The sequence below is a fragment of the Xenopus laevis genome, chromosome 3S (genome assembly GCF_017654675.1).
Source record: "Xenopus laevis strain J_2021 chromosome 3S, Xenopus_laevis_v10.1, whole genome shotgun sequence".
NCBI classification, from domain to species: Eukaryota; Metazoa; Chordata; class Amphibia; order Anura; family Pipidae; genus Xenopus; species Xenopus laevis.
Window position 1 is genome coordinate 122669276 of NC_054376.1, and position 13510 is coordinate 122682785.

Sequence of the window (13510 nt, forward strand, 5' to 3'; positions counted from 1 at the left end):
TACTGGTTTATCAGACTCTGGGGTTCATCGTTGTTGCAGTGGCTCCTCCGCTACCTTAATACAGAGTTTAGAAAGATTCAGGGCATTCTGGTTTTGCTCTGCTTTCCACTTCTTTTTCCCACGCTCAGGTCCACCAATAGAAATAATGCAGGTCCCTTCATTCGGGCACAGGCTATTAACCCACTACCTGTATAGCCACCCTTGAGGGCAAGCCCTCCCAATAAAATAAAATGGGGCACCAATTTAAAGGAACAGTAACATCGAAAAATTAAATTGTTTTAAAGTAATAAAAACACTACTATTGTCTATATAAATAAGCTACTGTGTAGCAATGGGGGCAGTCTTTTAAAGGAGAAAAGGCTCAGGTTACACAGCAGATAGCAGATAAGCTCTGTAGAACATAATGTTATCTGTTATCCACTATTTATCCTGTGCCATGTAGCCTTTTTTCTTTTTCCGCCATTGCTACACAGCAGCTTGTTTATATAAACTATAGTAGTACTTATCTGTTATCTACTGTGTATCCTGTGCTTGAATGGCTGCCCCCATGGCTACAGCAAAAAACTATAGTAGTGTTTCTAAAGCAAACACACCAGTTTTACAAGTGCAGGGCAAAACTACATTATATTTTCATTACTTTAAAACACTTCATATTTTGGTGTTACTGTTCCTTAAAAAAAAAAAAAGGCTCACTTATTGTACAACCTTAGCACTCTAATCTACCCCATCCCACGTACTGCGCATGTGCTGATTGCAAATAAAAGTGGCACCCCCTCAGCTCCGTCATCAGATCTTTTTTTTTTCTCTTCCAGATCCTCCGGTGACTCCAAACATTACAGCCGTACCAGCAGCCAGTATCTGTGAGGGTGGGGCCCTAAATATCACCTGTTTGTCTGATGGTCTCCCCCAACCTGAGTATCGTTGGGTGATCCCTGTTGGCGCCCCTGTAGTTTTCTTGAATAATAACAGTGTGATCTTTATCCCAGAAGCCTCATCTTCTCATAGTGGCACCTACACATGTCTGGCCCAAAACCGACATGGAGAAAGATCAGTAGAGATGATGATTGTCGTTACGAGTAAGTACTAGTAGAAAACCTATGATATGTCTGCTGCAACTAGAGAAATCGCCCAGATTATTAAAAATACTAAATATGAACAACACAAAATACAGACGAAGACCTCAGAAAAAAAAATGTAAAAAAAATATCGATCTGGCATAAAAATTATACATAAAATACTGACATTCGTAGGAGTAAAGCTCCAATCCAAGGGGGTGCTAAATTTTGGGGCACCCCCCCAAGGATTGAAATGATGTAGCTCAGGGCTGTCTAACTGGCGGCCCCCATTGTGTGGCCCTCCACCTACCTGCTGTGTCTGTTTACCATGTGTAATCTTTAAATGGAATCACTACAGAGATTGACTGGCCCCTGCATTGTTTACATCTCAAATTCAGACTAATCCTCTGTATTGTTCACACCTGTGATCCTCCACTTGTGATCCCCCTGTATTGTTCACACCCCTAATCCCCTGTACTGTTCACACCTGAGTCCCAGACTGAAACTGCCCACATTGTTCACCCGTTCACACCTTATACAAAATGCTAATGGGGCACCAGCACTGTCACTGTATGTAGTACATATTAGACTGGTCCTGATGGGTTTACCTGTCTCTTGCTCTGTTTTGCCTGCCATATGCTCTCTGTGTGTGTCATACTCTGCCTGTCTGCATGTCTTAATATAACTTTTTTTACAGGCACCATCTCTCCCTTCTATACCCGCTATCCCACAGTCACACTCCCTTCCCAGAGACTATTATCCCATTGTTACTATAGGCACCATCTCTCCCTACTATACCTGCTATCCCACAGTCATACTCCCTTCCCAGAGACTATTATCCACTGTTACTATAGACACCATCTCTCCCTACTATACCTGCTATCCCACAGTCACACTCCCTTCCCAGAGACTATTATCCACTGTTACTATAGGCACCATCTCTCCCTACTATACCTGCTATCCCACAGTCACAGTCCCTTCCCAGAGACTATTATCCCACTGTTACTATAGACACCATCTCTCCCTACTATACCTGCTATCCCACAGTCACACTCCCTTCCCAGAGACTATTATCCACTGTTACTATAGACACCATCTCTCCCTACTATACCTGCTATCCCACAGTCACACTCCCTTCCCAGAGACTATTATCCACTGTTACTATAGGCACCATCTCTCCCTTCTATACCCGCTATCCCACAGTCACACTCCCTTCCCAGAGACTATTATCCACTGTTACTATAGGCACCATCTCTCCCTACTATACCTGCTATCCCACAGTCACACTCCCTTCCCAGAGACTATTATCCACTGTTACTATAGGCACCATCTCTCCCTTCTATACCCGCTATCCCACAGTCACACTCCCTTCCCAGAGACTATTATCCACTGTTACTATAGACACCATCTCTCCCTACTATACCTGCTATCCCACAGTCAAACTCCCTTCCCAGAGACTATTATCCCACTGTTACTATAGGCACCATCTCTCCCTACTGTACCTGCTATCCCACAGTCACAGTCCCTTCCCAGAGACTATTATCCACTGTTACTATAGACACCATCTCTCCCTACTATACCTGCTATCCCACAGTCACAGCCCCTTCCCAGAGACTATTATCCACTGTTACTATAGGCACCATCTCTCCCTACTATACCTGCTATCCCACAGTCACACTCCCTTCCCAGAGACTATTATCCACTGTTACTATAGACACCATCTCTCCCTACTATACCTGCTATCCCACAGTCACAGCCCCTTCCCAGAGACTATTATCCACTGTTACTATAGGCACCATCTCTCCCTACTATACCTGCTATCCCACAGTCACACTCCCTTCCCAGAGACTATTATACACTGCTACTATAGGCACCATCTCTTCCTACTATACCTGCTATCCCACAGTCACACTCCCTTCCCAGAGACTATTATCCACTGTTACTATAGACACCATCTCTCCCTACTATACCTGCTATCCCACAGTCACAGCCCCTTCCCAGAGACTATTATCCACTGTTACTATAGACACCATCTCTCCCTACTATACCTGCTATCCCACAGTCACACTTCCTTCCCAGAGACTATTATCCACTGTTACTATAGACACCATCTCTCCCTACTATACCTGCTATCCCACAGTCACACTCCCTTCCCAGAGACTATTATCCACTGTTACTATAGGCACCATCTCTCCCTACTATACCTGCTATCCCACAGTCACACTCCCTTCCCAGAGACTATTATCCACTGTTACTATAGGCACCATCTCTCCCTACTATACCTGCTATCCCACAGTCACATTCCCTTCCCAGAGACTATTATACACTGCTACTATAGGCACCATCTCTTCCTACTATACCTGCTATCCCACAGTCACACTCCCTTCCCAGAGACTATTATCCACTGTTACTATAGACACCATCTCTCCCTACTATACCTGCTATCCCACAGTCACAGCCCCTTCCCAGAGACTATTATCCACTGTTACTATAGGCACCATCTCTCCCTACTATACTGCTATCCCACAGTCACACTCCCTTCCCAGAGACTATTATCCACTGTTACTATAGACACATCTCTCCCTACTATACCTGCTATCCCACAGTCACACTCCCTTCCCAGAGACTATTATCCACTGTTACTATAGGCACCATCTCTCCCTACTATACCTGCTATCCCACAGTCACATTCCCTTCCCAGAGACTATTATACACTGCTACTATAGGCACCATCTCTTCCTACTATACCTGCTATCCCACAGTCACACTCCCTTCCCAGAGACTATTATCCACTGTTACTATAGACACCATCTCTCCCTACTATACCTGCTATCCCACAGTCACAGCCCCTTCCCAGAGACTATTATCCACTGTTACTATAGGCACCATCTCTCCCTACTATACCTGCTATCCCACAGTCACACTCCCTTCCCAGAGACTATTATCCACTGTTACTATAGACACATCTCTCCCTACTATACCTGCTATCCCACAGTCACACTCCCTTCCCAGAGACTATTATCCCACTGTTACTATAGGCACCAGCTCTCCCTACTATACCTGCTATCTCACAGTCACACTCCCTTCCCAGAGACTATTATCCCACTGTTACTATAGGCACCATCTCTCCCTACTATACCTGCTATCCCACAGTCACACTCTCTTCCCAGAGACTATTATCCACTGTTACTATAGACACCATCTCTCCCTACTATACCTGCTATCCCACAGTCACACTCCCTTCCCAGAGATTATTATCAGCAGTGTAAAACCTTAGAAGATTTTTTATTTATCTTTTTTCTCCCTGTGCAGATAATCGGCGTGTAATCATCCTATGTGTCGTGGTTGTTGTGTTGACTCTTGCAGTAATAATAGGCATACTGTGTTATAGAAAATGGATAAATGGCAAAAAGGGCTTTTACAATTTATGGAAGCCAAAACCAGAGAAGCCGCAAGAAGAGGAGATGGCTCCAATAAAGGCACCTTGTAACAACCACTGAAGATTACGAGGAAGATACTTGGTCTGTAGAATTGTCATTGACGCTATTCCAAGACTGGAGACCAGTGAATATGAATGGATACAGTAGCACTACCTATAGGATTATTGTCAATGTAGTGCCATTGTCTGTTTGACTACAGAAGTTCATTTGTGCTCATTAATAGGTCTTCCATTTCTAAAGTAAAAAGTCTCATGATGGTAAGAGCCAGAGATGACGTATCGTTCTTAAAGGGACATCATTGCCTGTGCTGAGAGGAGACATTTCCCATCTGCACTGTGCCCTTCCTGGCAATCCACTACAACAGGAAACAGGAGGAAGTCAAGCGCACTTGAAAATCTCTTCCCCCATATTAGTATCATCATGTGTCCGGGTATAAGGGTTTTCTTTTAATCAGTGGCTGTTAAAAACAGTGTATATATTATTTCCATTCTATAAATAATGTTACGTGGTTTCATAGCTGGTACTTACACTTTGTATCTTCTGAGGATCTTTTTATTGTTGAACCTGGACTGACAGGTTAATGGACACATTGCATTCACATTAGCTTTAGAGTAAAAGCTGCCTCCTCCATTAAAACTTTCTGTGGACCAATCCCCAGTACTTCAGACCCGATTCTGACATTTTTTTGCGTGTGCACAAAGGAAGGGGAGGAGACAGGGCAAGCAACGGGACGTCTGCTATATAAATCCAGCCGTGAGTAGAAAAGCATCCGGCAACAGATAAAAAAGGTTTTTTTTCCCCTTGCACAAATGTTTTACCATATGGGCATCTGAGGGCTACCCCTTAAAGCTGCAGCCCTAGGCACAGGCCCTCGAGTGCCTTATGATAAATATTCCCCTGTCTATGCCCATTACGGCCTACAGTTGGCAATGTTGTTTAAAAATAGCTAATATTTTGAAAACTAAAAAAAAAAATTCCGAGTGCTACATTTTCTTTGAGATCCAGATTTAGCAAGACAGAATCAGAATATCCACATAATTATATCCACATAATTCTTTCTATATTCAGACACTTTAAATCCACTGCAGACCTGCAAATATACTGGGATTATCATGGCAGCTGCCCTTCATATTACACTAATTTTGTATTTATTCAACAGTATTCTCAGTCCTCTCTGCCCCCCCCCCTGCAGTGTGAGGCTTGGCCTCGTGTTAACAAAGACTTGTTTATTTTACTAATGGAAAAATGTTTTGTTTTTTTAATTTACACAATATGCAGGTTTTCCTTGAATATGAATCTTAATAGTAAATGGCAATTCTGCCTGTTGAAAAGGTAAAATATCCTGTATACACAGTGTACACAGATAGTTATTTATTTATTGTATGTTTTGCAAGTATATGTGCTTTTAAAAGTTTGTTTATAACGGATACCTGCTTGTATTTTTAAAGGAACAGTAACACCAAAAAATGAAAGTGGTTTAAAGAAATTACAATGTTATGTACAGTTGCTCTGCACTGGTAAAACTGGTGTGTTTGCTTCAGAAACTCCACTATAGTTTATATAAACAAGCTGCTGTGTAGCCATGGGGGCAGCCATTCAAGCACAGGATACACAGTAGATAACAGATAAGTACTACTATAGTTTATATAAAGAAGCTGCTGTGTAGCCATGGGGGCAGCCATTCAAGCACAGGATACACAGTAGATAACAGATAAGTACTACTATAGTTTATATAAAGAAGCTGCTGTGTAGCCATGGGGGCAGCCATTCAAGCACAGGATACACAGTAGATAACAGATAAGTACTACTATAGTTTATATAAACAAGCTGCTGTGTAGCCATGGGGGCAGCCATTCAAGCACAGTATACACAGTAGATAACAGATAAGTACTACTATAGTTTATATGAACAAGCTGCTGTGTATAATAAGGTAATTAAGATGCAGGACAGTGGGGTGGACAGTAGACGTGTTATGTACTGTGTATCCTGTGCTTGAATGGCTGCCCCCATGGCTACACAGCAGCTTGTTTATATAAACTATAGTAGTACTTATCTGTTATCTACTGTGTATCCTGTGCTTGAATGGCTGCCCCCATGGCTACACAGCAGCTTGTTTATATAAACTATAGTAGTACTTATCTGTTATCTACTGTGTATCCTGTGCTTGAATGGCTGCCCCATGGCTACACAGCAGCTTGTTTATATAAACTATAGTAGTACTTATCTGTTATCTACTGTGTATCCTGTGCTTGAATGGCTGCCCCCATGGCTACACAGCAGCTTGTTTATATAAACTATAGTAGTAATTATCTCTTATCTACTATGTATCCTGTGCTTGAATGGCTGCCCCCATGGCTACACAGCAGCTTGTTTATAAAAACTATAGTAGAGCTTTTGAAGCAAACACAACAGTTGTACCAGTGCAGGGCAACACTACATTATATTCATTCTTTTAAAACACTTTAAATTATTTTAACTTTCCTCCTCCTTTAAGGAGCAGTTGGATGATGCTTGTTTGTTCATGAGAGGACCCCCCCCCATACGCTGTCTCTTTAACTACCCAACTGTATTTTCTCAGGTTTTATTGGTTACTGGTTGATGCTGTCCATGCTGTTATTAGTCCATGGTTTATGCAGAGGGCATTGGTTGCTTTGTGGTACATAGGTATTTGTTATGTGAAGGACAAACTGCACCATCTCAGTGATTTTTCAGTTGAATAATATCGCCCCCAGTAGAAGACATATCATTGCCAGCTGTCCTTCTATATACCCTGGTTTCCCCCGATTTCCCATCAAGTGGTACTCAGCCCACAAGCAGGAAGCAGAGAAGATAAAAATATCAGTAAGTTCTATATGTGCAGCTCACTGGGGTTTTATTGTACAGTAATTTATAGAGCAATTCTATAGAAATGTGAATAAATAAGGGAGACGGGGGAAATGTTACTGATTGTCTCATTTCTGTATGTGTGCCTTGTACATAAGGTTTGTATGTGCTGCATTCTGTATTTTTTTTATTATAAATAAATATTTCTGTCACAAAGCCTCTTCTATTCATATTCCAGTCTCTTATTCAAATCAATGCATGGTTGTTAGGGGAATTTGTACCCTAGGAACCAGACTGCTGAAATTGAAAACTAGAGAGCCGCTGAATAAAAAAAACAAATAACTTAAAAACGACAAATAATAAAACATGAAAACCGATTGCAAATTGTCTTTTAACATCACTCTCTATATCAGTGGTCCCCAACCAGTAGCTTGCGAGAAACATGTTGCTCACCAGCCCCTCAGATGTTGCTCCCAGTGGCATCAAAGCGGGTGATTATTTTTGAATTCCTGGATTAGAGACAAGTTTTGGTTGTATATAAACCAGGTGTACTGCCAAACAGAATCTCCTGTAGGCTGTCAGTCCATATAGGGGCTACCAAACAGCCTGTCACAGCTATTATTTGACATCCCCATGGACTTTTTATGCTTGTGTTGCTCTCCAACTCTTTTTAACATTTAAATGTGGCTTAGCAGTAACAAAGGTTGTAAGTACTACTATAGTTTATATAAACAAGCTGCTGTGTAGCCATGGGGGCAGCCATTCAAGCACAGGATACACAGTAGATAACAGATAAGTACTACTATAGTTTATATAAACAAGCTGCCGTGTAGCCATGGGGGCAGCCATTCAAGCACAGGATACACAGTAGATAACAGATAAGTACTACTATAGTTTATATAAACAAGCTGCTGTGTAGCCATGGGGGCAGCCATTCAAGCACAGGATACACAGTAGGCAACAGATTAATACTACTATAGTTTATATAAACAAGCTGTTGTGTAGCCATGGGGGCAGCCATTCAAGCACAGTATACACAGTAGATAACAGATAAGTACTACTATAGTTTATATAAACAAGCTGCTGTGTAGCCATGGCAGCAGCCATTCAAGCACAGGATACACAGTAGATAACAGATAAGTACTACTATAGTTTATATAAACAAGCTGTTGTGTAGCCATGGGGGCAGCCATTCAAGCACAGGATACACAGTAGATAACTGATAAGTACTACTATAGTTTATATAAACAAGCTGCTGTGTAGCCATGGGGGCAGCCATTCAAGCACAGGATACACAGTAGATAACAGATAAGTACTACTATAGTTTATATAAACAAGCTGATGTGTAGCCATGGGGCAGCCATTCAAGCACAGGATACACAGTAGATAACAGTTAAGTACTACTATAGTTTATATAAACAAGCTGCTGTGATGTCACTGGGTGGGGCACCTGACATCACAGGAAGGGGAGTGTGCTGTTGCAGAGAGAGAGGCACATGCAGTTGTGTGCGGGTCAATGACGTGGCAATTGTCAATTGGCCTGATTGTCGCATCTATCAAGGAGAATCCTGCCCGATTTTCATAATTTGTAAAACCGGGCAGGCAGTTTTGACTAAGGCAGCAAGTTTATCAGTTTTTCTGCCCCCGCCAACTTCTAATGATGTCACTTCTGGTTTGCAGCAACAGCACTTCCTGTTTAATGGTGGTCAGTGGTTGATGGATTGGGTTGAGTATAAGGCAGTTGTTGGTCGGGTTGGGTCAAGTAAGTAAAAATATTGGCCTGGGCACAGGTTGTGGGTCAGGTCTGGGTTTCAAAAATTGGTTCTGTGCAGAACTCTAACAGACATACCTCCCAACACTTAAAAAAGAGAAAGAGAGATATAATGAAATGCTGAGGATAGTTTGGCAGTTTTTTGGCCATGCCCACTTTTAGGCTATGCCCCAAAACAACATGCCCATTTAGCAAAAAAACACACCCATTTTGTATGTTTGGAATGGCAGCATCAGATACACAAAGTGCATCAGAAGGTCGACAAGGCCTCACTATATTAGGACCATACGCATTCCACAACATACTATGGCACCTGCATTTCATGAGAGTGAGACCACTGCAGAAATGGCCAAGAAACACTCCATTGACCCTAGATATGCCATTAAAATCACTGGAGAATTGGCCAATGAGAACTCCATTAATCCCAGACTTGCCAGTAAGATCACTGCAGAAATAAACAATGAACAATATATTAACCCTAGATAGGCCAGTAAGATCCCTGCAGATATTTCCAATGAGCAGTGAGTTAACCCTAGGTATGCCACTAAGATCACTGCAGAATATTAACTGGATTTAGATCCTAATAGTTCACATCTCACAGTCTGTATCCACTGCGATCAGGTGCTGCGCTGTTCAATGATTAGTATCCACCTTTTGGAAATGATTTGAGATGAAATGAGTGTCAGCTTATGCACCATCAGACAATCAATATACTCTAATATAAGGTTCTTTGAACTGTGTGTAAAACAATATTCAATCCAAGTGTAATTGCCACATTCTACCTAAAGGTGTCACTCACGTTCATATTTCTAAAAATTTGATGCGTCAAAATCACAATACTTTGTTTCAATATATTTAAAACATTCTCACAAAAAAGTATCAATAGTATGAATACAAACATTCATTGTGAGAGTGATATCCAGTTAATATATATGCATTATATCATTCTATATGTTATATTATAATGATACAGGATAAACTGGCTGATCAAGTGTAAATATGAGATTATAATGATATTATAACGATACAGGATAAACTTGCACCATTGGACAAGGTTTTTCTGGGAGGCAGAAAGAGCTAATCCGCTTGGGCATGTGCAAGCGGAGGTAATGCTTTCATTATATCCATTTCTGCAGTGATCTTACTCGCATGTCTGGGGTTCTCGTTTATGTTTATTTTTATGGTCACAGTATTGGGGAGGTATGCTGAATCCACTCATATAATATACATTGTTACTACCCTGCCCATTCTGTGTCCTTTTTATGGATTCACTGGCTTCTATATGCTGTGGATGGGAATTTTCGGCTCAAATCATGGCATCTGCAATTTGTTTCTCTGCAACACGTCACTCACAACCCCTTGGATGTTGCTCCCAGTGACCTCAAACAAGGTGCTAATTTTTCAATTTCACCTTTGGGGCACGTTGTGGTTGTATAAAAACCAGGTGCCAGAGTCTCCTGTAGGCTGCCAGTCCACATAGGGGCTACTAATAGCCAATCACAGCCCTTATTTTGCACCATTTTGCTCTCCAATTCTTTTTACATCTGCATGTGGCTCACTGGTAAAAATGTTGTGGACTGATGGTATACACAGTAACAGCTCACTTTGTGTGTTCACGGCCTGCCCACACAGAAAAAAAATAGATTTTCTATGTAGCACCTGTAAAAAGCACCAATGTAAATCAACAAACAGACATGATTTTAAATGCACTACAGACTTAGAATGCTAATGGATAGTGTAGGACTCACGTTTAATGAAGGGCCTGGAGGTGGCACGGGAGCTTACATATTTTGTCCAAACTCCTTATTTTTTTGTAACAATTATTTTTAAAGGCAAACTGTGCCTCTTCCTTCTTTTTGTGTACAGATAATGGCTTTTCATAATTTGTAGCAGCTGGTAAACTCCAGAATGTGGGTTAGACCAAGAGTCGGTACAATGGTGCTTCTAGTCAATGTCACAGAGCACTGGTGACTTCCTTGTGTTTCATCAACAAAGGGCTCTATTCAGCTTGTGTTAGATGAGCAGTGTTGCACTACAGGCCCAGTCCCAGCAGGTCCCTATGTGAAGCCCAGAGCCTGCTGTGAGATGCCACAGACAATCACTATATAGTGTGCCTATAGGGGGCTGCTTGGACCCCTTTGTACTTGAAATGCAAGGGCCTATTTTAAATCCCAGTCCAGACCTAGAGTCTGGCAGTTTTAACTGGAGGAACAGATACTCTCCAAAAGGTGACCAGGATTTCAATAGGGGTGGCTTCTTTTCTTGGGGTTTGTTCAGTTGTTTACAGGGGCAATTCTGGGGCTGCCTCTGTCTGAAACAGGAGCCCAGATGCTACCCCCCCCCTCCCATTCCAACCTTAAAAATCAGTATCGGAGCTGGTCAAACGGGGCAGCATCTCTAGTGCAATTACATTCTCTGCACTTGCAGAACCAAATTTCAGGCTTTAAACCCAAATATTCAGCTCTTAAAGTTACAAAGGCAGATTTTTGCCGCCCCTTTTAAAGGAGACATCATTCTTAGATGTTATAAACGCAATGAAAAATCTCAGCTGTCAATCAAATATTACTTTAAGTTTAACTTTAATTTCACTTTCCATTCAGCACTTCCTACATGTCACTGCTCTCCCCACAGTCCCCAGTTCTCTTCACTGTATAATTGTATAACCAGGACATGGGGATGTACATCAGGTCCCCCATTCTGGTGCACAAACAAGATTCTGAGATGATACAAGACTTGTCTTAATAACAGTGTCCACAAAATGGCTCCTGCCTGCTTGTTATAATTATGAATTCCCAGACTGAAGGAAACAAGATTCAAATAATTTATACAGTGTAATAACAGTTTATTTTGCTTGACTAATGTAATAAAATAGGATTTGGAATAATTTTTTCGGGTGACGGGTAACTGGCCGCTCACTGCCACCTGAGGCAAAGTTCTCGCCTCCTCCGACCTCAGTAGTACAGTCCAGTCATTTATAGAGTAATTATTATATGGAATTAACAAGGGAGGCAAGGGGATGTATCTGTCTATATAGTTATTTTTAAGAAATATACATTTCTGTCACAGAGCTATAATCGCTCTCTTAGAATATCTTCAGTTATTATTTCCTTATGCTTCACTTTCCTCAAACCACTCCCTGCCTCTCACTCTGCACCCAAACAGGCCAATGTATCACACACAGGTCAGCCAGTGTCCAATAGAATTGAGTATGGACCACCTTCTGCTGTCAATCTAACTGATGGAAATGTGGGCAGTTATGCAACAACTGATGACCAGAAGCAGAAAGCGAGAAAAGCGAAGCTGCCAAAAGTGAATCATTGTAGTGCTGAGACATACAGAAATGTTTATTTATAATTTTAAAAAATTAAACAATCAGAGACATCCCCCATTAATTAACCTTAAAAATTAACATTTTTATAGAATTGCACAATTACTGTACATTTCCCTGTTGTAAAATGATCTAGATGTAATCATGTGTTATTCTAATTGATAAGGCTGCCTTAATAGCTTGAATTATTAATGGCTAATACATGTGGGTTTCCAAGTTGCCAAAATCAGCTGTCATCCCATGACTCGTTGTAACTGACCTTTGGTCCAGGACCACCAATACACTGTTCTGAGCCCCTAAGTAGGTTTTGGGAATATGTGCAAGAGCAATATACACCTGTATGACTTGTATTGGCAATGGATTCATTCTCTCACATAGCCATCCTATTGTGTTACAATCCAACTGCAAGAAATGTGTGTGGAGCATGAAGCTCTGCCCCTTTTCCTTTCTGAGCTGTCCTTCTCTCTCTCTCCGACTGTGAAGACCTTAAAGAGGTGCCTATTGCATGTCTGAGCATGCCCAGTAGAGAGAAGTTGGCGCAGGAAGGGGAGCTCAAGAAGGGAAAGGGGTGGAGCTAGACAAGGAAGTAACTAAAAGAGCTGCAGTTGAGGTGTTTTTGATACAGAAAGAGTTTAAATTGAATGCAGATGAAGAAGCAGAAGAGAAGGGGAGCTCAGGAAGGGAAAGGAGTGGAGCCAGACAAGGAAGTAACTAAAAGAGCTGCAGTTGAGATGTTTTTGATAGAGAAAGAATTTAAATTGAATGCAGATGAAGGTATATTATTCCTGCTGTTTAGTGTAATTTTATGGGATTTGAAAATAAATCCTTTAACAGGGCAAACAGGGTAATTAAAGCTCCTCCATGTTTGTTCCTTGTGAGGTATATAATCAGATTAGCAGTGCCCAGATAATCCCCCTGTGTACTGCAGGGCCAGAACTAGGGGTAGGCAGCGTAGGCACGTGCCATCGGCGCAAAGCTGGGGGGCGCCAGGCTGCTCTGTCGCCTACCCCATGTCTAGTCGCATGTCTCCCCTTGTATTTGCGCTTGTGCGCATGCGTGCATGGCAATTCGCACTTCCACGCATGCGCGCACA

The 13510-nt window shown here is 41.8% G+C and overlaps 1 protein-coding gene across 1 annotated transcript in view; it reads left to right on the top strand.

Annotated features, from left to right (window-relative positions):
- LOC108713333 (intercellular adhesion molecule 5) overlaps positions 1–5502 on the top strand; it is a 29006-nt gene extending 23504 nt beyond the window's left edge. Inside the window, exons 7-8 of the mRNA XM_018256279.2 lie at positions 813–1076; positions 4368–5502. Coding sequence (XP_018111768.1) covers positions 813–1076; positions 4368–4555 — 452 coding nt within the window. The 3' untranslated portion in view covers positions 4556–5502. The remainder of the gene's footprint in view (positions 1–812; positions 1077–4367) is intronic.
- The last annotated feature ends 8008 nt before the right edge of the window (positions 5503–13510 follow it).